Below are 24,253 nucleotides of genomic sequence, written 5' to 3'. Positions count from 1 at the left end.
TTAAGTTAAAATGGGAGCTCTGAAAATCTCAGTCATCGCACCTCACGCCACATGTTGCATCGCTGAAAGCAGGAGACACCGGAAACACTTATTCAACAGCTTGGAATAGTGAACGATCCCTTAGCACTCGAGCGATCAATAAGGCACTTCTTAAAGTGCTGATTAATGGGAAACCCATGACGGCGTCACAAAAGATTGAATCGAATTGTCGTTGCAAGAACACACACTTGAGGTTAATGAAACTCTCCGACAGTTTGGCCACTCATTGGCGTTGTTTATCATGCAAAACCATTTTGTTTTCCCATACGCAGATCGTATAAATTTATAACTATTTTTGAATGGCTCTTTCGTTTTTGAATAGTTACCGTGTATGAGACTGCTCCCAAGGGAGTACATCTGCACTTCGATCATTTTTTTTCTCCGAATGGCATCTGTATTTTGGAAATAACAGATTACGGGTTTGCCTTTCATTGGAAGCATCTATTTGGATCCCTTTTCGCCAATTAGCCGTATTTCAAAGTGGACAAATCGTTGCTGTGAATGAATTGCAACGAGATGTTCCTCTAGTCCTACAAGTAGGTAGTGAGTACATCTCACTCTGGCCCCTTGACCACATTGTGTTTCGCGAGCTTTTAGCATTTAACCTCACTGTATCGCCTCGTTGATAAATTGTGTGGGATTAGCATTCTTCGCTATATGTAAAAAAAACCGCTCGAATAGTTGATTATTTCAATTAATAAATTGTTGGTACATGACGATATACAATTTTCATTGCGAGAGGTGGGAACCCCCCCCAAGCCCCCCAAGCCCCCCAAACCCCCACTTCTAAGGTAGTCCAACAGCGTCCTGGACACTAATCGTGCATTCCTTCGCCCAACCACCAAGCATAGATTGGGCCGTCTTTCAACCGTCTCAAGCCCCTAAAACAATACCGAGAAATCAGACCACCTTCAAACAGCTCACTTAAAAAACGTCGCATCACATCTAATAATCACCCATATACGCAGTAGTTGAAGTAGGAGACTTTCGGGAGGCAAAATATAGCAGCATGATTGTTATCGCGACCGGCCTGATCACTAATGATCTTGTTGCCGGAGACCGAAGGTACCATGTAGCTCTCGGATCAAAGGTAAAGTTTACTAGACAATTAGGTTTGTAGGGCTAGAGATATTCATTCACTCGTGACCATATCCCCGCATCCTGATTGATGTGACACGCGGAGCTGGAAGCTACAACGATATGCATAACTAATTTCCCCAACTTTTATTTTTAGCCGATATCCGATATCCCAACTACATGTACGACTTTACTATATGCATGCTTTTATCTCTTATATAAAATATTACCTTAAATTGGATTAAAAATTGAACAATCATTATTATAATCTGAAATCTGAATGTAAAGTAAGTCGGGTACTCAACTTTCTGGCCACTCCTGTTTCGAGTCACTGTTTTATACTAAAAAGTACTTATTCAGCTTATTAATATATATATCAAATTATAATATAATTTATCGAAAATATATATATATATATATATAATTCAAATCATTTTAAACTTATATTGAGAGTTTTAGATTTTTAGGATTTTTTTGAGTAAAGATTTGAAACTTTAAAATATCGATCTTTTAATTTGTAAAAGAATTATATATAAATTTGAAATTGGTTTTAAATCTTTAAGAACTTTTTAATTATACTTGATGAAAAGACACTAATTACTTTTTTTAAAAATTCTGAGCTTGAATCTATATAAAAAATAAAGAAAAATAAAGAAAAATAAATAGTAATAGAGATATAATTTAAGTAAGGAAAAGAATCCCTATAATTTCGAAAGTATTCCTATAAATACTTATTAATTAAATTTTTTCTAATTCTTTTAAATCTCCTATATTATAAATAATAAAAACTTTTAGTTTATTTTTAGTCATTTTGATTGAAAAGTTATTAAAGATTTTTTTAAAAAAGTAAAATTTGTATGTAATTCCTATACAAATTAAAAAATCGATATTTTGAAGCTTTAGATTTCCACTCAGAAAATCCTAAAAATCTGAAATTCTCAGAGTAAGCTTAAAATGATCTGAATTATATAAACATAAACTTTTAATAAATTATATTCATAAATAAAAAGGTTATTAATAAGCTAAAAAAGCGATTTTTAGTGTAAATGAGTGGCCTAAAAGAGGGGTGGCCAGAAAGTAGGGGGTCCAACTTGAAAAAAATTGGGGAAACTAGTTATGCATATTGTTGTAGAGAATACGTGGTGGATTGTCAAAACATCTTTCCCCGCATTCATGCGGAGACGACCACAAACCTTGTTCTGACCGAGAACGGAAAGCTTCCATAGCATATTCCAAAATCGTGGTATTGGTAGCTCTTGTACAAGACGTTTGGCAAGGGTTTCTATGATAAATGACATAGTGGCTTATCCACAAAGTAAATTGAACGGCGAAACCACGCCATTTCTGAACCTTCCGAGCAAATTCTTGTATATTTCCCCTCTCCAGCGGGAAGAGGAGCAATGGCTGCCAATGCACAATGCGTCTGTCATGTGGATAACGATAGTCCTTATTAGCTCCTCACCGGTGTCTTTCCACACGTCCGCCGCCGTGAATCCCGGCCTCTAGGGTGTCGCCGTGTCCAACAATAAGAGGTACCTCGATGATCTACCCACTTCGCAGGTGAATTACACATAGGTACTCTGGTTAGTGCCTTCCATGAATCCGAGCTGTAAACTCAATTTGAGAATGATCCAATAGCATCAGCTAAACGAACAAAGAGGCGCAGGCTTTTAAATGCGCGACTGTATTTGAGACATTACACCTTCATAGGAGTGCCCAGGTGGGGTTACCTTTGTTGGAGGGGCTAGAGCTTGGATAACTACCATCGTATGATCGTTTGGATTTCTATATATTCATTGATTCCCAAGTGTCTAAAACGTATTCTTTATTTAGTATTCAATTATTAACATACGATTAATATATTAATCAACAATTGTACCTACATATTTTCCCCAGAACAATCTCAACAATCTCAGTAAAAACATCTACATCATCCCAAATATCAACATGGAGAATCTTCCCAAGGAACAATGGGCACAAGTAGTTGAAGAAACTGGCAAACGTATGTTATCCCTTCCTTCCTGATTGCTATCTCATCCCCCTCCTCCGCGTTTCTCATTTTTGACCTCAAAACTAACCTAAAACTCTAGCCGTCGTCTACAAGAAAATCCCCGTCCAAAAGCCCGGTCCTGATGAAGTCCTCGTAAACATCAAATTCTCGGGTGTATGTCACACTGATTTACACGCTGTAAATGGTGACTGGCCAATAGACACGAAGCTTCCACTTGTAGGAGGACATGAGGGAGCTGGTGTTGTCGTTGCCGTTGGTAGTCTTGTTGAAGATGTGAAGGTTGGTGATTATGCTGGTGTCAAGGTAAGTTGTCTCTATCCTTCCGTTCCCATGGAAAAACTGGGAAATTGGAAGGCAAGTGTTAATTGAAGTGTAGTGGTTAAATGGAAGTTGCCTCGCCTGTGATTTCTGTCACCAATCCGACGAACCCCTCTGCGCCAAAGCGCTTCTCTCAGGATACACAGTCGATGGAACGTTTCAACAATACTGCATCGCAAAGGCCGCACACGTCGCGCGTATTCCAAAAGAATGCGATCTCGAAGCTATCGCTCCCGTTCTTTGCGCTGGTATAACCGTTTACAAAGGCCTTAAAGAATCCGGAGTTCGCCCAGGTCAAACCGTAGCGATAGTTGGTGCTGGAGGCGGCTTAGGCTCCCTTGCTTGTCAGTATGCTAGAGCTATGGGATTAGATATCATTGCAATTGACGGAGGTAACGAGAAGAAAAAGATGACACAAGAGTTGGGAGCGCAGCATTATGTTGACTTTATGTCAAGTAGCAATCTGGTCAATGATGTAAAGGCTTGCACACGCGATGGATTGGGACCTCATGCTGTTATTTTGGTTGCGGTCAATGAGAAGCCATTCCAGCAAGCTGCGGAGTATGTTCGACCTCGCGGTACTGTCGTTGCTATCGGTCTCCCAGCTGGTGCTTATCTTCGTGCGCCTGTTTTCGAGTCAGTTGTCAAAATGATTACTATTAAGGGATCGTACGTTGGCAACCGACAAGATTCTGCTGAGGCTATTGAGTTCTTCAGACGTGGTCTTATTAAGGCTCCATATAAGACATGCGGTTTGAGCGAGTTGCAGAAAGTCTATGACTTGATGCACGAGGGCAAGATTGCTGGACGATATGTGGTTGATACCAGCAAGTGATTGGGTTGATTGTCATTTGAAATGGAAAGGAATGGTTAACGGCGTGAAGCTAAGGATCAATAGGCTTTTGGGAGTGGATTTGCAGGATCTTAATTTATAGATTAAACTACCTGTATGGTGTTTGAGCGTGCATAGTAGTAATGAGAAACAAGAAATTCAATGTTTAAGCTCTACGATGAAAGTTTGTGAGACTGCAGTCCTATGGTGACATATAAATTTATGATAATGGGAACAGAAGTGCTCTGATCACTAGATGCAAAGATACTGACAATCTGGCCAGCATGAACGTAGCATTTTGGATATACCATACCCTAATTTGATCAATAAGGATCATAATTGCCTTTGCACACAGCCACATGTGTCGAAAATCATCCTTCCCATATCCATGGACTCGGGTAAGTAGAATTCCTCTCTTGTTGCATGTCTTGGTCCTACCAGCACTGGTAGGACTGATGCAGCCACGAGATGAAAAGGTGACTCGTTTTTTGTTGCACTTCTCAGTCTACCAGATGTGGCACAGGACAGGTCTCTGAAATTCGGATCATCTCAGTGACACGTATACTAACAGCCTAGTGTCTCTTTGCACCACCAGTGCTACATACTGACCGCACGCCATCCTCTATGCCCCGAGTTGTGTAATATCTTAGCATGTTTTGTTGCACATCTGAGTTCCAGAACCACAGGTGATACAATACACCGTGTGCTCACCGTATACAGCTAGCATTGGTTCGGGAAACAGCCGAGGTACGCAGACCTTAGCGCCTCTTGGGCCTGGTATATAAAAAATTATCTTCTGATGAACATTCTTAAGAATTGACTGCAAGCAACACAACTTTCGAACATAGCATGCGGTACTGAGATCCACTATTATTATCCTGGAAGTATGTATGCGTCTCACTGCATGCCCCCATCACTAGCCCTTGGCCAGCCAGGGGGATATCGTCGTTTGCTGCATGTTTTGTTGCACATCTCAGTCGAAACAACACATGTAACACGGGTTTGTTGAGCATGAGGTCCATAAATACACATCTAGGATTGGTACAGACAAGCGTGTCATGCAGCATCAATCGAGATGAGAGTCATGATGTGCAGATTTCTTGGGAAGATTTGGGTTTTGTTGCATGTCTCATTCGAACCAGCACAGGTAATACAAACGCCGACACCTACTGCTCATATAACCTTTGTTCGAATGATACAGCCCTGTGTATGAGCTCATGGAATGCCAGGGCAGATGTATCGGGAAAGCATATTGCGGATTCTGCTTCAGCATGCAGAAGAAATATAGAGCCGACGATTGAGTCGTAGCACGTTCTTAGATGAGTCATATATCTCGGCTACTGAGGGGACAAGAATATATGGACTGGTAAAGGGAGAAGTGTTACGATTATCGCACATCTCATCTAGATAAAAATGTCAGTGACGCAAATGCCTAGGCCCGGTGCACCCTCATATTATCTAGCATTGGCCTAGGAGAAGCAGGTCATGCGTGTCAAACTGTGACAAAGGTGATCATCCAGGCGTAGATGCATATCATGAAAGAATGCACAAGGCGTAAAGATAGAGTGATGAATGTAGAGTAGTCTTGGGGGTTGTGGTCAAAGCGGGGTGACCGATGGGGAATGATATATCATATCAAGGGTTCGTGAGATCGCCAACCATAGTATCACACAAGCGAGAATCGGAAAGAACTAATTGGTACAAGACTCCGTTCTTAAGACAGCAAAAGCCTCTTGGATAATATGATACTCGCAGGAAAGAAACAAGGAAGCTGACCTTCCGCACTTGAGAAAGGTAATTCGTCAAATACTGTAGCCGAACACGCATTTCAATCTGTAGAAGAAAAGGAAAGGATGTCTAGAACTATTTCCTCGCTCGGATAAATTCTGATGATCGCTACGACGAAGTGACATCGATAGCAATGGGTCTCGATTGGTGATACATTGTAGTCAGTGAGACGTCTCCGTTGCACTATGGGAAAGATCAAGGTCCACGACAACTTCTGCATACCATGTCGTTGCGAATGTAACCTTATATGCGCTGGCAGCTGCACCACATGAGAGCCACCATAATCTCTGAATGTCACTGAACGTCACTGTTGACGATTACCCGAACAAATCGGTATTGGATGAGTCCTAGTCATTCCCAAGCTCGCGTTTAATAGGTTTACCTTACATACGTCCGACATATCACGGGTATAAATCTTTCGATCAATCTTGTCGCCATCTTGTCAATATGATATTGTAACGAGAACGATGAGGCTCAATAATTAATGATCTTGACGTGGGGAAACTGAAGAGTAATAACATCAATGGACGCTCATAAAGGCGTGCTTAGTCAGCCAAGTTTTTTGCAATTACTCAATGGTCACGTGAAAAATGTCGCGTCCGATAACAGATAAGAGATGAGGAACGCGAGCGCGAGGTGACGCGTTGAGGCAACCATGGCCTAGCTATGCAATATAATATAATACATCACAATCTCACAATCCAGACAACGACGATTACCACCCTGAAGAAATATGCCTCCAAAGCAGAAGCCCAGACCAAAAGGTAGTGCGCCTGCAAATCGAACATACAAAGCAGTCGAACCATTGCGTCAAACCACATTTCCAGAAAAGAAAAAGCGTATAACTAGGAACTATGGCAAGAAATCTAAGCTCAAACTCGAGGATCAGGACACACTTACGCAGATGGATTGGGTAAAATTGCATGAAAGAGAAGAACTGGAAAAGCAGATGGAAGATGACATTGAGGATAGTGAAGGAGATTATGTTGAAGAAGATTCAAAACGGAGAACGAAACGACGGAGGACTATGGGCGATGAAACGAAGGCAAAGAAGAAAAAAGTGTCAAAGAACAGACGGAAGACTCTAGGAGAGGAAGGAAGGACACCTAGTTTCTCGACGCAGACAATTACCCAACTTGATTATTGGCCACTTTCCGGAGCACGAAAACCAGAAGAGCCAGAAGACGATCCATCAATCTATGATATCCCAGTATCCAGCTCTCCAGCATTTCAACCACTTCGACGAAGTCCGCGAAAGTTTTCCAACCCTGCTACTTCTGATCCAGCTCAATTAATGCCTCCACCACAAACACCAAGACATAGAAAGATTCTTGAGATTCCATCATCACAATCACCGGCTACACCAATGTCAAGTCAATTTAGAGGTTCCGCACGGAAAAGGTCGCCACTCAAGGAGCAATCTACAAATGTTATAGTCCCCTTTTCCCTACGATCAAGTACATTCACCAGTGCCGAAAGGATACCAAAATTGAAGATTGAGGATACTTATGAGACCGGGACAGATGAAAGTCAAGTTCTTCTAACCCCCTCGAAGCATTCGAGTCCGGCCAAAACGGTACGCTTTGCCATACCAGATTCTAGTCAGGAATCTCTTGCAGAGGATACTCCCTTAAAAGAGGAGCATGCCACTTCGCGTGACTTCTCGCCATCGCCTATCCGCCGGTTGGGGACCCCCGCCCCCAGGAAAATGAAATTCGAAATTCTGGATTCGGATGCGGAGGACGAAGAAGATGAGGAATCGCAGGTTGTGGCAGATACCCCACCGGGGATTATTCCTGGCTATGAAGATCTCACCAATGTACGAGGCTCAATTGAGAACACAGCTGAGACGCCAGAACAAGACGAGGATCGCTCAGCGGATGATACTATCAGACAAACAGAAGGAGACGTTGAGCAGGAGTTGGAACTTCCAGAAACGTTTTACGGGGATATAGGAGCGGAGACACAATTCCAAGCTGAGCGGATCATGCCATCGTCAAGTCTAAGTGATATCGTGGAGAGCACTCCATTAAGTGACGACGCGGCCGGAACTGTATCTTATGGCAGTAGCCAGTTACCAAAAACCCAATATGCCACTACGCAGCATACCCAGACTCAAACTCGCCGCACTGGAACTCAATATACCCAAAAGCAGACCCAGTTTGGTAAAAGTCAATATCCTGAAAGCCAACGCCTCTCCACACAACATCTGGATGCTATGGCACCACGATCAGATTCTTCTGATGTATTCATCTCTATATATCCTACCACTGTGGAAACCATAATATCCCGTGAGAAGAACCACGAGTTTCGATCTTATGGTTTTCCAGCTACTGTATCCCGTATTTGGATTTATCAAACCAGACCCCGATCGACTCTTACTCATATGGCCGTCATTGGTCCGCCCAAAGCACCCGGGGATATAACGAAACTTGATGGACTTGGTAACAGCGAGTTTAACAAGGGTGAAAAACGTTCTAAGTTTGCGTATGAAATCCTAGAACTATATGCGCTCGCAAATCCCATGACCTTGGAAGAATTGAAGAGTCGACAATGGTTCAAAGCTGCCCCACAGAAATATAACAAGGTACCACCAGCAGTGTTAGGGGAATTGATTGCGAATTTATTACCGCCTCTTTTCACACAATCTTCCTCGGCTGTCGAAAATATACCACCCGCATCCACACTGCACAGAAAATCAAGTACGAGCACTGAATCTCAAGAGGTACTAGATCAGATCACGAATAACATTCAACAATTCTCACATATACAAGCACCCTCTGCCTCACCCCCTTCGTCGCCCCCTTCTTCGCCTCCAATCGCAACTCAAACTCCTGTAATTCATGTACCATCTTCACAACGTCGATTTGTAAGGCCATCACAAGCTTCGACGGTTGATTATACACAAACTCAAACACCTGTTACTCCACGTCGTCTACGACATGAACGAAAGGAAACTCCTATTCCAGAGATGATTCCGGAGTCGCCGGCAAAATCTATTCCTTCTTCCTCGCGTGGAAGTAGTCCGGTGCAGAGTTTGACACCTGTTGTGTCAAGAAGAGGGGAGAGAATGGCTATTGAGATTGAATGTCAGAGTGATGATGAGGATGAACTGGAAGAGGATAGTTTGCCTGTTAAGGCGGCGAGGAGGGAGAGTGCAGTTATCGAGATTGAGAGTCAGATCGAGGGTGAGAATGAAGATGAAAGTGATGTAAATAATGAAAAGGATAACGATCACCACACAGGAAATGAAGAAAATGAAGTCAATCACATTCCAGATAACGACCCAATAAAAGACGAGGGTGAACAAGAATCATACCACCCCTCTTCAACACCCGCCCCTTACTCTCTAATTCGTTCATCACAACTCATGTCCCGAAGCCAAATGATGCGCGAACAAGATAGTCTGATAGATCGGGAGATTATGGGACCGCCACCGCCACCAACAGATGTTGCTCCGAAAACCATCGTGCGATCAATGGAAATGGAGACATCTTGTAAAGGATATTTTCCGGAGACGGATGATGATGATGATGAATTATGAGTCAAGAAGAAGATGGCACACGGGATGGGATAGGACGGGGAGCTGAGTAGGGAGTTTTTGTATTGCCGGAGTATCAATATTAAAAGGGCGTTTATCATGAGGACTTGGAAATTTGCCGGTAGAACGAGCGTGGTTCAAATTGGCTAGAATGTCCTTTCTCATTTTCTATTTTGCAAATCAAGATTATGCTGATCACTATGCATGTCTCTTAAATGCTTTGTTTGACATGGTGTAAGTGAACTCGAGCTATTTCATTGAGAAAAAGAATTCAATGACAGTAGGATATAAACAAGTTGAAAGGGTTAGAGATATTCCAACTGTGATTTCTTCTACGGAGTAAAATTGAAGCCACAGCGTAGAGGGGGCACTCTGGGAAGTTTACTGTATACGTTCATCCCCCATTAATTGCTCGTCGAGAATCAATATAATGATTGCGACTTACCTAGCAAGGAAAGGGCAAAATCTAGCTTGCGGATAAAAGATTGAATAATAACCATCATCAAGGGCAGTGGGTGTAAGAATTCAGTTGACTATCGTCATAAATTGCAAATTCTAGAGTATAACTTAATGAAGAAACTTTGCATGGGGCAAAACATAACAAAAGTGGGCCAATCTCGCGATAGCTTCGAAAGTTCCCAAAACGACACACATTAAATAATTCATTGTGAACATCTATCTGTACATTCAATTACCACTCCCCTAAAAATTCCCAAAACCAGCACGAACAATAAAAAAAGGCAAAAGTTGAAACTCAAGCCTCATCCACCATCCAAACCACACAACGAATGTAATCCTGCACCGCCACCCCACGGTGAAGAGCTCTCTGCAGAGTGAAACCTCCCTCAAGAAATCATCTTCATTGCTTAGGACAAGCACAGCATCGTGAGTTTCCCACACGAGTGGATTGTCACCGTGGTGTTCGGACTGGGCACTATTGGTGGCCTCCAATCGTTAGACTGAAGAATTTGGAAAGACGGATGAGGGAACGTGAACTCGCCTTAACCTTATGACCATTACAGTCGGGGGTAAGACGAGATTTTTAATTTAATATAGGGTAAGATATATCCAGCGATGTGATTGGTAGAAGGTGTGGGGTTAATCGGGACATCCTCGGAGTAGATATCAGATAAGAAGATAACGTGATTGGGGAATCTTTGTTGTCAATTTGAAGAAGAATAATCACAACGACTTGTTGATATTTTTTAACGTTATGCGGATCTAGTATCCACTACGTAGAGATGGAACCATGTTGGTATATCAGTTGAGATTGAGACTGAATTCAGCATACAACTTCTCTATGTGCGATGGAAATTTGTAAGTTTAGGAATGGAATGAATCTCGAGAATGATTAAGACTCAAGAGACCCGGGTGTTATGAATATAAATGTGTAATGTTGCAAGTATCTACGATGTAGAACATCCTCAGGAATTTCACAAATAACTAGTCACGAGTGCAATCTATCCCAGGTAGATGGATGTTGAGAGTCTATTTGATATTCTGCTATTGCACAATACTACCCGCAATTATCTAAGTACTTAACCCTCCAGTAGCTTCGCCTCTTCCCCATCACCCATGAGTTTCTTCAACGCTTCCACGGTAATTTCTAAAACCTGCTGACCCCTCGACTTCTTCAAACACTCTTTCAGACATTCCAATCCCGCATTTTCCTTCACCATTTCCTTTCCCTTTTCCCCAACTTTATTAGGTGCCGTCAGTATATTGAGAATGCAAACTGCACCTCTATGTCTAATTTCCTCTTCTTCTTCCGTGCACAGAGCTAATAGAAGATTGACTCCTCTTTCCCTGTCCAAGATAGCTGTTACGGCAGTGTCCCATTCCGTAAGACTTGCTAACGCGCCACCTGCTGCTCTTCGGGTCGCGAAGTCATCGGCATCCGTTAAGGCCAAGAGGATATGTGTACGTTGTGAAGCTTGCTTGCTGCCATCTGCGAATTTCGCAACGCCTTCTGGTGATTGCATGAGGTTACAGATAAGCTCTACTGTTGCACGAGTTACCATGGTATTATTGGAAAGAAGCAATTCTTCAATTTGGGGCCAAGCCAGTCGAATGATAGGGTTACGCGCTGAATCATCTGTAGAAGCGAGATTTGTTAAGGCCAGGAGAGACTCGAACACAGGTAGGAGATCGCGGTGCTCAGCTTTTGGGTCATCCTCTAGGAGAAGAAGAAGAGGTTTAATAGCTGAGACAAGTGATAGAGGATTGGTACCGCCAAATACATGTTGTGGATTGGTTGATATGAGGATACGGGCAAGGGCATGAGCTGTTGTTCTTCGAGCTGGTATATTATCTGAGGGAAATATAGAATCCGCGTGTAATAGGAGCTTAATCGCACCTTGTTGGGCCATTTTCCCTCGAATCTTAGTTATCTTGGAAAGTGAGAAAATGATGGATGTGACAAGTGTGAGAGATGCTATTGATCCATGTTGACTATGGGTGACAAGAACAGGTATAACACCGGCATCGAATATGTTTTGACATCTCTTAGTAACGTGATCATCGTCGTTGAGAGGATCTGGTTTAAGGGCAGATTTTGATGCGTTAGCATAAGCCTTCAATTGGCCTAGCTTTTTTTGTTCTTCTGTCAAGGGAGGTTGGTATGTTGTAAGATTAGCAAAAATAGTGAGAGCTCCATAAGTTGCCGGTGATTTGGGCGGGGCATCCTTCATGGTTTTGACAAGATTGACCAAAAACTTTTTGTCTGAAGCCAACTTCTCCTTAACTTTTGATTGCAGCGAAGCATAAGCGAGACCTTCAATCGAGCTTTGCTGAGATGTATCTGTAGAAAGCATGTTTTTAAACATGTCTGAAAGATCTTCAATAGTTGTACTTCCAGGAGTATCTCCTTCCCCGGAATCAGCAGTGGGTGCTGAAGAAATAGCCTTCACTTCTGCGGTCAGTCAGAACAATTGATTGAAGAGGGAATTTGTTAAATATGAAAGTGTGTCATTGATAATGCAGGTAAAATTGTAAGAAGCATACCTGAATCTTGGCCAAGACAACAGTGGCGAGATTTCTAACCTGCTCGGAATGTATTCGCTGTTGTATAGAGCCATCTTCTGCATTGCTATCGATAGGCGATGTAGGGATCTCAGAAATTTTGAGTGGAGTATTATTGACGATCTCTTCGAGCCATTTTGTACAATGCTTTTGGATGGCTTCTCGGCAAGGGGTGTTCATACAAGCAGCACTGAGCAACTCTAGAGCAGCCTGTTCAACCTTTCGACTTTTCCATTTCCTCTTCATCAAGGTACCCAGACTAGGAATGAAACCCTCACTTAGGAAAAATGAAGAAATGACATCTGGAACCACGGGAAATATCGATGCTGCAACGGAGAAGGCTAGAATCAAATCGTCATATGTGCCTTTGCCTACTCGATCGTAAAAGAAATGAGAAAGATAATCAACTCCTTGTTGTTCCGAAGCTTTAAGGTACGCAGAAGTGGTCAAAGTCGCATGACCTCGGACCGAAGGAGACTGTCTCATGTCAAGATAACCCAGGATGGTTTCTAGAATATCTTGATCGATCAATTGGAAAAGAGCTTTGTGTGGCTCCTTGGATCTCGTTTCTTCGCTGGAATCATCACTGAGAATTTTGGTGAGAGTGTTCAATTCCTTGCACGTTTCCTCATCTTCTTGTCCACCTTCTGTCAAACGGGCAAGTAAGAGAAGTGTTTGATCCTCAAGGGAATCATTTGCGGCAGTTGTAGCATGAGGAACACTTGGATCAGTGCCTCTTCTTTCGAAGGATTGGTCAAATGAATTTGACATGATGATGAAGTATCAAATGTAGTTGAAGCTTGATGGAAACGAAATCATGAATAGGAAGATCAAGATGACGATCAAGTTGATGGTCAAGATGAAGATGAGGGGAAAGCTCCAAATTATACGAAGTACGAGTAAATGCCCCTCCCTTGTGAAACCACTTCTTTGGGTAAGTACTGTAAACGGTCGCATCACATGATCAGGCGACAACAAGGGTGGCCGTACCCGCATTCCGCATTATACCCTGGATGAAGATCATCTAGCCTTGTTCATAATTCCATCAACTCTCTCAGCCTTTAGAGAAATTAATACCAATCGCAATTATATGGATTTTTCGAACAGCAAGGAAAGGGACTCAATCTACTGAACTGTAGTAGTATCTCAAGTCGCATACAAATTCGGGAAAACGAATATATTCTTTGGACTTCGACCCTATCACGCTGTCATGCCTGCAAGGCTTTCATCATGGATGGTATAGATGGTACAGATCATTTCACAGGAGGCGTCAAAGGTATGGTCAAACAATTGTTGTGGCAATTACATGTCATCTTAATAAAGAAACAGGTCCTTCTCCTTCATGCCTCGTCATTATCCTAGATACCAATCCGCACGCGTGGGAAATCCTCTCATCTACTCTTCCTCTCTCGAAAGCGATAGCCAATCTCCTCGTCTTCGTAAACGCGCATCTCGCTGTCAACAATGCCAATCAAGTAGCCATAATAGCTAGCCATTGTCATCGTGCAGTGTGGCTTTACCCAGCACCGCCTTTTCCGTCTGAAGATACAGAAATGGGAGGCTCGACTACTCATAGTCCGCCCGATGACGCGAACAAATACAGACAATTCGCGCTCATCGAAAACACCCTCCTAAACTCTGTACGAAACTTAATAGATAGTACAACTGAGCAAGAAATATCTACCACAACTACTACGCAAATGGCCGGTGCCCTTACCCTGGCCCTTTCATATATAAACAAACAATTATCAGCCTACAGCGATGTCTCAGCTGCTGATTCTAAGCCCACTACCTCCGATATCACCCCCTCAGATTCTACCACCGGGTTACAATCTCGAATCCTCGTTCTCTCCGTGTCTGGTGATCTCGCACATCAATATATCCCAATCATGAATACCACATTCGCCGCACAGCGTATGCGGATTCCAATCGATATATTGAAACTCGCTGGTGACACTGTATTTCTACAACAAGCTAGTGATACTACTAGAGGGATATACATGCATTTGAAAAATCCGCAAGGATTATTACAATATCTAATGATGGCATTCTTGCCCGATCAAACAAGTCGAAAGGATTTAATAGCGCCAACGCAGGAAGTGGTAGATTTTAGAGCTGCGTGCTTTTGTCATAGGAAGGTGGTTGATGTGGGTTTTGTATGCAGTATATGTTTGAGCAGTATGTCTTCCCCCCCTCCTTTTTGCAAAACAATGGACCAGACTGATCTCTCTCTCCTCGATCTAGTATTCTGCTCGCCCCCCGAAGGTGCCATCTGCCTAACCTGCTCCACGCACCTGTCCCTCGGAAATTACGGTGCCAAACCTGCCGTTGTCCCACGTAAAAAGAAGAAGAAGCGCAAGATTAATGGTGCAGGTGTGGAAACGGGTAGTGCTAGGGGTACTCCTGCGCCTGGGGAGTAAATATTTGAGCTATCTAGCTTTTGATCTCAATCAAATGGATAAGAAGAGACGCAAATACGACGACCAGGAAGATCTTCAGCCTTGATGACTCGGTCGAAACAATAATCGCTGTTCTAGAGAATTTGAGAGGGTAGGGGGTGGAGATATGGACAAAGGGGTTTGGGGACGGTAAGCTGGAAGCTTTCAGGATTTCTGCGTAAGGGAGATACCAGATGATCATCCTGTAATTTTTGCGTCAGCTACCTAAAGAACATGACGTGGAATTTAATCTGATGGAATTATGGCGGGGGAATCCGCCGGTATGGCACATCTTCCAATAGTTTCCGGTATACTGTTTGAAGTTCGAGTTGGATGACGATGATGATGAAGAGGATGAACAGAATGAACTGTATTGGGATTCACAAAATAATGGCAAATCACATGAGCAAAAGCAGGAGAAAGCTCAACTACAAAATCTATGCATACAAAACACCAGCATCACGCTTGGGGGTTATTGCAGCATATCTCACTCGAAGTCAAGAGTAACTTTAGGTTCTATTAGGTTATCAGATATCGCCTTCTAATGGCGTAGCAATAGAGCATAAGCAATACTATCATCTCTATCCATCTTCCCCTTTCCCTCTGTCACAACCCATCTGGTTTCCAAGCAGAAAGTGTTTTAGGTCAAGGGCAATGTGATGTTTCGTTCGTTTTAGCAATGGCTCCTCTTCATCATGTTCATTCGATTCCATTCTTCAATGTTATCTTGTTGGTCATATTCATAAAAATCATAAGGTACCTTTCTCCGTAAGCAATAGTGCATTCTCTCCACAACAACGCCTGTAAAAATAATGAGTGATATGATGAATCGAGTTACCATTCGCAAGTACCAAGTTCTGCACCTTAAAGTAGAAGGTTGGTGATTCGCGTGAGACGTGATGCTGGAAGTCAATCTTTGTCGATCTTAACCTTTCGGCCTCCTCTAACAACATTTCCATGATCTCCAAGACGAGACATAACACACTTGGCATCTTTTTCATTCGAAGCGTAAGATGCCAAGGCAAATGAGTCGGTATTATGAGCGAAGTGAAGGAAATATCCATACTGTGTCTTTTTGACCGCCATGACACCGATTGCGCCTGCTGAGTTACTTCCACTGACACCAGGATGACCCATAAAATCTGCTTGGACAAATGATTCCATGGCTTCATCCTCATTAGCTTCCATATCCTGGCCACCACGAGCACGTCTGGTGTTGTGGTAGAGTCTGTCTGCACACTTTTGCGAAGCCATGGTAGTCGCCATATGCTCTCCTGTACCACTGGTAACGGCAGCAACTGATACTTGGTCTTCATCTCTTTCGTCGCAGGGTACCACAGCTGTACCAATACCTACAAGAGCAGCGGGTCCAACGCGGCCACGATGTTTCATCCCAATTCCACCAGATGAAGATGCCGCAGCAATATGGCCATACATATCAATGGCGATAGCTCCGACGGTATCAGTAATCAAGTCCACGTCAGCCTTCTTAGGAGTAAAAGGCTCTGGAGTAAACTCATGAGGACACTCGATTGTTCCTTCTTGGGCTAGATCCAGTGAAGCAGCATGCATCTCAATAACCTTTTCCTGGTCTGTTGGAGAGAGATGACCGTCTGTACTAGATGGCCTATCGATTGTGGATGGAGCAGTACTTGCAGATATACCCGGCTCGCTGGTTACACCACTGGTAGTAACACTTGGAGATAGGAGAGATTGAACTCGTCCCGGACTGCCATCACTAAGTGCTGCAAGTCGTGCACGTTTCGCGGGAGTTGTTCCGACTGGAGAGCGAGAAGCTCCACGACCTGGTGCATTCATTTGAAAATAGCCTCGGCTCGGAGGAGTACCAGGACGTGGAGAATATGGACCAGATTCTTGAGGGCATGCTCGACCTGGGGATGTCGTTGAAGGAGAATCAGGTTGCCCTTCATTCCATGTACCAGTCATAAGTGCATTGGTATGGTCCCGACGCTGTTTTGCTCTCACGCGTTCTTCGTATTCCCGAGCGGCAGCCTCATCGTCAGCAGCTTGACTGCTATTAGTGCTTGATGGCGTCATACGACCTTGTCCCTCGGCACGACGTAAATCGTCACGCCAACGAATATATCTTTCCCGCGCATTCTTAGAGCACATCATATCATGTGGTACAACTGGTATTCCATGCTCCCATGCGAAATCCGTCGCTCCTTGCCCGACGAGAAGGTTGGGTGGGACTCTTCGTAAAGACAACGGCCGACTTGAAGCTTCTAAAATCAATCTTGCCAAACTAACAGGATTCTTAATTTCTAGGAGCAAAAGTGTTGGTCAGTAGATTGACGTGGAAACATGACAATTGACTTACGAGCAGTTGCGCCACAGGCACCACTTCTACCTAAATGATCTACCACTGTTGCGTCACATTCAACTATACCTTCAATTGACAAATTACTGCCGTATCCGGCGTTGGTGATTTCCTTATCTTCAAGGACTTTGATCGCAGCTTCGACTGCATCAACAGCTGAACCACCGGCTTTGAGAATTCGCATTGCTGCGCGAGCAGCACTAAATAAAAGTCAGCAAAGCTTTACACGCCTTAATCAAACTTTCAAGGCTTCAATCCTTGATTCAGTTAGCATACTCATTACAAGCTCCCAAGTGAATGTGTTCATTCGTAGTACTGTGATAACCTGCACCCGCGTGTACGAATATCGCAGATACACAGGGTTGAGGTTGTGCTGGACGGTGTCTTCTGGTATCCGCTGATCCATCCATTACTGGATTGAAACTCATGGCAGGCATGCTATTGGTCTGCATGCTTGGGTAAAAAGGAGTCGGAGCTATTAATGGTGGGGATTCTGACCATGGACCTTCGCGATCTAAGAATGGGGACGGGATAATTTCGATGTTATATTTTTGAAACTTGCGAAATGGATTGGAAAGATTGTAGAGTTCGCGACGGAGTTGACGAAGACGCTCTCGCGCAATGTCAATTTTGTTAGCGAACAGAGATTGTTGAGAAAGAGAAGTGGATCGTTGCGTGAGTTCAGACATGAAGTCTCTTAAGTGAGGAGTAAAGGTGAAACGTTTATATTCAAGTGAATATGAATATATTGATACTCGAAGATTGTATCAGGGGGGGCGGAACACTGGCAGGAAGTCCCAGCTGAGAGAACCGATATGTGAGTAAGAACGTGCACTTGTGGTTTCCGCAACGATTTCTGATTTCGAATTGACGAACTTGAAGAACTTGAAGGAAAGGGCGGGATGACGAGAAGGATACTTGATGAGAGCCGTCTGAGATGTCGTTTTTCACTAACGCTGTTTCTGTCGAGGTCGCAATCTAGATCAAGAACAATTTAATTATTGAAACTGCACATAAATCAGCTATCAACCATCACATATACAGCCAGTTATAGGGCATACCACAGGAATATCTCTGATTGCAATGGGTGTCCTTTACTATACAAGAACAGAAAGCTTTTCTGTCACAAGAGACTTCGGTCAACCTCGAAGATATGTTCGGGCGGTAGAATCAATATCAGAGATACAAGAGAACGGCTGAGACGTTTGGGATCCAAACAACAACGTAGGTAAAGCTTTATGAAATATGTTTCGAAAAAACGAGTGTATGTGAATGTGTATGTGCGTGAAAGAGATTGAGTGTGTGATTTCGTTAGAGAAAGAAATGATAGACGCGGTGGTAATGTTTAGAGTTGAGGAGGAAGAAATCTTAGGATGTAGAGTGAACAGAAGTATCTCTTGTTGACATTGAAATATGTACCTAGTACACTATTACATAGTAAGATTGAACAGGCAGTGAGGTTGGAGATAAAAAGGGAAAGAGCTGTTCACTTAAAAGTTTACGAGATAATGAAAACGATCTCATTCAATCAAAAGATCATTCATTCACCCATTCAAATCTCTCCTCTCTCGAGAAAGGGATTAATTCATATTTCTTTCCCCGTACGCCTTGGATAGCCTAGTAGATTCAATCATCTTCCCATAACGTGAGGAAGAGCGAGGGGACGACAGTGAAGTCAGGAATATCAACTTTATGTTCCGTGCACGTGATCCTCAATTTGACCGTACTTTACTGGCTGTCACTGGCACTGGTGGGGTTAGTTCGTTTAGGTCCGCACCGCCTACACTAGGTATGGGTCGTCATCTTGAAGCTTAGATTCAAACGCCAACGGTCAATACCAGCTGTTATTTATCAGCACAAGTTATTTACAATCTCTAAAGCTGTCGCATAACTTTCTCATCACTTCTGGGTCTGCATTGCGCAGCTTTATTTCAATATGGCTTCTCACACTCCGGCCGTTGTCATGGACAAGTACGTTCGAGATCCCCACAAGGCATTCTATATCCCCGTGTCCCGAGTAAAGGGATGCTATCCATTTGAACAATTACTGATACTTTAACGATAGCGGTACCGGTTACTCCAAGCTTGGTTTGTTCTCTTCTACCGAGAAGATAGGCACACAACTAATAATACCTCAATTATAGGTTTCGCTGGAAATGATTCTCCCTCCTTCGTCTTCCCTACCGCCATAGCGACAAAAAATGCCGCAGGAGCTGGTGCAGGTTCAGGATCCGGGCGTCCTGCAGTTGCCAACAAGCCTTCATATCTTATAGGTGGTGCTGGGCCAGGAGGACATCTTTCAATGAAACGTGGAACTGAAGATCTGGACTTCTTTATCGGAGACGAGGCATTAGCAGCCGCAAGTGGACCAGGTGCGCACAAGTTATAGAATCTATGGAATTGGGAATCGTTCTGATGAATGCAGGTTATGGCATAAACTATCCAATTCGTCACGGACAAATTGATAACTGGGTAAGGAGGTCAAAAGCTATGATCGAGGCGAAAAGGCTAACATGAAATCTGCAGGATCATATGGAAAGATTCTGGTCCAATTCGATATTCAAATATCTCCGCGTTGAGCCAGAAGATCATTACTTTCTATTAACAGAACCGGTATGTGCTCATTCCTCAAGTCCGTATGAAATTCCCACTTACCGATATTTCCCAGCCACTCAATCCACCCGAGAATCGTGAGAATACTGCCGAAATTATGTTCGAATCCTTCAATTGCGCTGGTCTATACATTGCCGTCCAAGCTGTACTCGCGTTGGCCGCATCGTGGACTTCATCTAAAGTTTCTGATCGATCCTTGACTGGAACCGTGATTGATTCTGGAGACGGTGTAACACACGTAATTCCTGTTGCAGAAGGATACGTCATTGGATCATCAATTAAATCAATTCCTATCGCTGGTCGAGACATTACATACTTCATTCAATCCTTACTTCGAGACAGAGGTGAACCGGACTCCTCATTGAAGACTGCCGGCGAAATCAAAGAAAAATACTGTTACGTTTGCCCAGATATTGTTAAGGAATTTGGCCGTTTCGACCGCGACCCTACGAGATTCGAGAAGCATACTGTTACCCAGCCCGGCGGGCGTCAAGTAACTGTTGATGTTGGTTACGAACGATTCCTTGCACCAGAAATCTTCTTCAATCCAGAAATTCACTCCTCCGATTTCTTGACTCCACTTCCAACAGTGGTCGACGGCGTCATTCAATCTTCGCCTATCGATGTTCGTCGTGGACTGTACAAGAACATTGTCTTATCTGGGGGAAGTACATTATACAAAGATTTTGGTCGCAGGTTACAACGTGATATCAAACATTTGGTGGATGACAGAATTAGAGCCAGCGAAGCACGAAGTGGTGGCGCAAGGAGTGGAGGTTTGGAAGTTCAAGTCATTTCCCATAAGAGACAACGACATGGTCCATGGTTCGGTGGTAGTCTTTTGGGTCAAACCCCCGAGTTCAGATCTTATTGTCACACTAAAGCAGGTAAGTTATACTTTTTTTTCTCCTGTCGATTAAGTTCATTATACTAATATCAAACAGAGTATGATGAGATAGGTCCAAGCATTGTCCGAAGATTTGCTTTGTTGGGAGGACCAGGAGGATCGTAAGGAGTTAGACAAGTGGTCGGAAAGATAGAGCATTTGAAGGAATGAAAACTATACATGGATTGAAGAGCAAGCGGAGTTTTGGGAGAATGACTGAAGCGATCATTGCGAAATAAGACGTCTCAAGTTACGTAGATTGAGATGTAGTAGATGAAAATTGATTAAATTGTTGCACAATCGACTATTGCTGTCTGATACTTTCTGATCTAACAAGTGATGCGATGTCAACTCCATGTCGCTAACTCTTAGTCAAGACATCAAGGCCATCAATGAATCTACCATAGTGTACATCTCCAGGGGACCCTAGATGCCTTCGAGCTGTTCCTTACACAGAGCCAAGTCTGAGCCTCATACTCACGTGACCATTGTAATTGCGGGGTTGACAATCGTTGGAACTTCACGACGTGACATCAAGTCCAGCGATAGAACTTCCCCAAACCACGTCTCTTCACGGAAGTCTGGCCCGCACACTTTCCAAGATATCGCCAAATTATCTGTAACTCTCACAACCAAGGATCGTCTAAACACAAGTTACAATTGCAACTGGATCACAATTGAAAAGACAGTCGCAACCATGGAGACAGTCGCATCCAATATTCCACTCCCTACAAATGAGGATCTCTCACCTACAGAGCAAGATTTGTTGGATGAGTATGAGCGCTTGGCAGAGAATATGAAGACTGTTTGTTCCCTCTTCTCTTTCCTCTTCATCCTTCTTCCCCTCCCACCTTACCCAATTCTATAATATGGTTCACAAAGCTCACCAATATCCAAAATAGCTCGCGCACACTCTCGAAACAATGTCCAATAATCCCACAGCCTATATCCTCGATAATCTGCGCCAGTTGGAGCGGAAAACAAGTTTAGTATTTACGTTGTTGAAAGCGAGTGTTTATAGTATTGTGCTGCAGCAACAGATTAGTGAGGAGAGGAATGGTGATGGTGGAGGGGAGGGGAGTGAGGAGGGGGATTATGAATAAAGTGGGTGGAATTTTGACTAAGACCAAACTATTTACGCATTCAATACTTCTGAGCAATGTGCTGAGGTGGCTCGATATGTGGGAAATTGAATGTATTATGGGAGGGTAGAATCGGATTTGACATAGGGATGAGAGAAGTTTCAGATCAGCTTATGGCCGCAACGTTTACGCCATTGATGGCATGGCAGAGTGCATCATTACGAGATATCACGAATTACACTTGTCAGAGAGAAACTCGGAAGGGAGGAATTGCTTCATCTGTCGTTTAGGAGTTCTGGACTAAGATACCCGCACATAATATGTGTAATGCAACTTGCATATCAAGATCTTTTCTTATCTATGATCTTTTCCCCAATGCAATATCATGAATTGATACCATGTTTGCTTTTCCATATGCTTTTGTGCTCATTCCCAGCATTACGCCAGTCCATGCAAACGCACATTCATTTTCCGCATCCATCTTGTAGTACTCATACAATATGTAATATACATGTACATATTCCTCTCTTTACTTCAATGTATTTGCCCATCATATACCCCTTATACCTTTCCTCCATAGTATACCTTCCTCACATCCACAAGTTTCTTTCCCCTTCCCCTAGCAATCTCATCCGGTATCCGTTGTTTCATTAATGCTTGGTAGGTGGCTTTGACAGTATTCATCTTATTTCTCGAGCGTGGTACTTTGGCTGACAGGTCATGAATACCTACTGCCTTTGCCATATCAAAGATAAGTTTTTGACATCGAAGACCAAATCCTGCCATTTAAGAACTAATTAGCCCCTCTTCTTGCCCCGCATTGTAAAGAGCTCAGTATGTGAGAAGACGAATATGAAAGTCAGAAACATACCTGGAGGTCTGGCCATAAGCTTAACTTCAACGGCACTAACCTTCCCTTCGACATCCCCATAAATTGTTCGTTCCTCATACCTCGGAACTGGTTGCATATTCTTGATGGCCGCAATCTTTGCATTATTATTCGTATCTTCCGGTTCCTGGCCCTTTGCCTCTCCTATGCCTAATCTGCCTTTTCCATTTCCTGCGATTGCCAGTACGTACATACTGTCAATCTTACCCAGACGGGTTTGATTGACGACTCGATGGCTGACCAGGATTTTGGTGTCGAGTTCGAGGATCTCATTCATGGTAAGTCCAGTCTGGTGGCGCAACTTAGTGTAAATTCCATCGGGATCCCTGGGATCGAGATTATCCTCATCTTCCTCGTCCACCTCCCTCCCTATCTCCGCAGCCTGACCCGGGTCCTTTGTGAAATCTCCAGGAACCTGCGGGGCAATCGCAAAAGTACTTGGATCGCCCATTTCCTTCTGTAGCGCCTTCAGCGAATCCAATCTATTCGGCCTGTGTTTCTTTTCCCACTCCGGATCCTCAGGATCTATATCTTCAGGATTCTCTTCCATAACCTTATCCATGTACGCCACGAATTCGTCTCCGATTTTGTCCTGATCCAGCGTCCAATTTGGGTCAATTCGATAATCCATGATCTTCTTGTCGATTACCGGCTGCGTCATACTCAAATCATCCATATATTTCAACCTCCCCAAATCCGTCCGTATCACTCCATGACTTTTCAGATCATCTGCATCGACCGATTCCTCCGCAGCCTCAATAGCAGCAATTTGCTCTGGGGTATATCGTTTCCCTAACAAAGCTTTCTCTTTGTCGCTGTATCCAGGGTAGAGTTCCTTCGCGGGAGCAGCGTCGAGCTCCGATTGTTTTATACTAGCAAAACGGGCACGACGTCTTGCGGGGAGGGGGGTCGAGGCGTGGAAATTTTGTCGTCGGGTTAGTGGTCGGAGGGATGGGAGAGGCGCGTTGAAGACACATCGCGCTGAACGGGAAACGCTCATTGTGAGGTGCTTTGGGTGTTGCAGGTTCACTGCACGTCTTTTCGGAGCCCAATTCCTGGATTTCGAGATTCAGTTCGAGATTCATCTGGTGAGAAAATTAGTCGCTCGGACAATTTTGGAAGGTCACGTGTCTAGCATTGCAGGGGTCTTGGGGAGGGGCTTTGTTGACTTCGTCCTAGAAACTTGAAACCTTATACCCAAATTTTAACATGTCGTTCCAATCGTTATTCAAAGTTGAATACTACACTGCCATCTGATACTGGTAGTGACAATGTACGAAGTTTTGTTTCTTCTGAATTGGAAATATTGTTCTACATATATAACTACCACTTCTATGTACTCAGATATTCATCAGTGCATGTAATTTTGTGCGTGGG

The 24,253-nt window shown here is 43.5% G+C and overlaps 7 protein-coding genes across 7 annotated transcripts; 4 read left to right on the top strand and 3 right to left on the bottom strand.

Annotated features, from left to right (window-relative positions):
- The first annotated feature begins 2,903 nt into the window (after positions 1 to 2,903).
- Positions 2,904 to 4,468, top strand: EAF01_011920 (uncharacterized protein). Its single transcript, XM_038920178.1, has 3 exons — positions 2,904 to 3,118; positions 3,207 to 3,430; positions 3,504 to 4,468. Exons 1-3 carry the CDS (start codon positions 3,064 to 3,066, stop codon positions 4,278 to 4,280), a joined length of 1,056 nt encoding a protein of 351 aa, XP_038764320.1. The 5' UTR covers positions 2,904 to 3,063; the 3' UTR covers positions 4,281 to 4,468.
- Positions 4,469 to 6,798: 2,330 nt separating this feature from the next.
- On the top strand, positions 6,799 to 9,609 carry EAF01_011919 (uncharacterized protein; the record flags this gene model as incomplete). The annotated part of the gene is made up of 1 exon (XM_038920177.1): positions 6,799 to 9,609. One exon carries the CDS (start codon positions 6,799 to 6,801, stop codon positions 9,607 to 9,609), a length of 2,811 nt encoding a protein of 936 aa, XP_038764319.1.
- A 1,535-nt stretch (positions 9,610 to 11,144) lies between these two features.
- On the bottom strand, positions 11,145 to 13,398 carry EAF01_011918 (uncharacterized protein; the record flags this gene model as incomplete). Its single annotated transcript, XM_038920176.1, has 2 exons — positions 11,145 to 12,509; positions 12,610 to 13,398. 2 exons carry the CDS (start codon positions 13,396 to 13,398, stop codon positions 11,145 to 11,147), a joined length of 2,154 nt encoding a protein of 717 aa, XP_038764318.1.
- Positions 13,399 to 13,857: 459 nt separating this feature from the next.
- Positions 13,858 to 15,047, top strand: EAF01_011917 (uncharacterized protein; the record flags this gene model as incomplete). The annotated part of the gene is made up of 3 exons (XM_038920175.1): positions 13,858 to 13,903; positions 13,957 to 14,805; positions 14,872 to 15,047. 3 exons carry the CDS (start codon positions 13,858 to 13,860, stop codon positions 15,045 to 15,047), a joined length of 1,071 nt encoding a protein of 356 aa, XP_038764317.1.
- A 609-nt stretch (positions 15,048 to 15,656) lies between these two features.
- Positions 15,657 to 19,017, bottom strand: EAF01_011916 (uncharacterized protein). The gene is made up of 4 exons (XM_038920174.1): positions 18,468 to 19,017; positions 17,683 to 18,413; positions 17,407 to 17,606; positions 15,657 to 17,350 (listed from the first exon to the last, which is right to left on the bottom strand). The coding sequence occupies exons 2-4, from the start codon at positions 18,093 to 18,095 to the stop codon at positions 15,975 to 15,977; spliced, it is 1,989 nt and encodes a 662-aa protein (XP_038764316.1). The 5' UTR covers positions 18,096 to 18,413; positions 18,468 to 19,017; the 3' UTR covers positions 15,657 to 15,974.
- Positions 19,018 to 19,214: 197 nt separating this feature from the next.
- EAF01_011915 (uncharacterized protein) lies at positions 19,215 to 22,008 on the top strand (the record flags this gene model as incomplete). Its single annotated transcript, XM_038920173.1, has 9 exons — positions 19,215 to 19,377; positions 19,472 to 19,494; positions 19,551 to 19,778; positions 19,832 to 19,878; positions 19,933 to 20,019; positions 20,075 to 20,906; positions 20,964 to 21,027; positions 21,362 to 21,710; positions 21,808 to 22,008. Exons 1-9 carry the CDS (start codon positions 19,343 to 19,345, stop codon positions 22,006 to 22,008), a joined length of 1,866 nt encoding a protein of 621 aa, XP_038764315.1. The 5' UTR covers positions 19,215 to 19,342.
- Positions 22,009 to 22,548: 540 nt separating this feature from the next.
- EAF01_011914 (uncharacterized protein) lies at positions 22,549 to 23,876 on the bottom strand (the record flags this gene model as incomplete). The annotated part of the gene is made up of 2 exons (XM_038920172.1): positions 22,549 to 22,766; positions 22,859 to 23,876. The coding sequence occupies 2 exons, from the start codon at positions 23,874 to 23,876 to the stop codon at positions 22,549 to 22,551; spliced, it is 1,236 nt and encodes a 411-aa protein (XP_038764314.1).
- Between the last annotated feature and the right edge of the window lie 377 nt (positions 23,877 to 24,253).

Source organism: Botrytis porri (assembly GCF_014898465.1).
Source record: "Botrytis porri strain MUCL 3234 chromosome Unknown BPOR_027, whole genome shotgun sequence".
NCBI classification, from domain to species: domain Eukaryota; kingdom Fungi; phylum Ascomycota; class Leotiomycetes; order Helotiales; family Sclerotiniaceae; genus Botrytis; species Botrytis porri.
This window is presented reverse-complemented; position numbering and strand designations above follow the sequence as displayed.

Excerpts from the sequence above, each read along its gene's own strand:
- EAF01_011920 (XM_038920178.1), top strand. The coding sequence starts at position 3,064 with ATGGAGAATCTTCCCAAGGAACAATGGGCACAAGTAGTTGAAGAAACT. Across the intron at positions 3,119-3,206 it reads AGTTGAAGAAACTGGCAAAC|CCGTCGTCTACAAGAAAATC; the intron begins GTATGTTATCCC and ends CTAAAACTCTAG. Across the intron at positions 3,431-3,503 it reads GTGATTATGCTGGTGTCAAG|TGGTTAAATGGAAGTTGCCT; the intron begins GTAAGTTGTCTC and ends ATTGAAGTGTAG.
- EAF01_011916 (XM_038920174.1), bottom strand. The coding sequence starts at position 18,095 with ATGTCTGAACTCACGCAACGATCCACTTCTCTTTCTCAACAATCTCTG. Across the intron at positions 17,607-17,682 it reads CACTTGGGAGCTTGTAATGA|TGCTGCTCGCGCAGCAATGC; the intron begins GTATGCTAACTG and ends ACTTTTATTTAG. Across the intron at positions 17,351-17,406 it reads TGCCTGTGGCGCAACTGCTC|AAATTAAGAATCCTGTTAGT; the intron begins GTAAGTCAATTG and ends TTTTGCTCCTAG.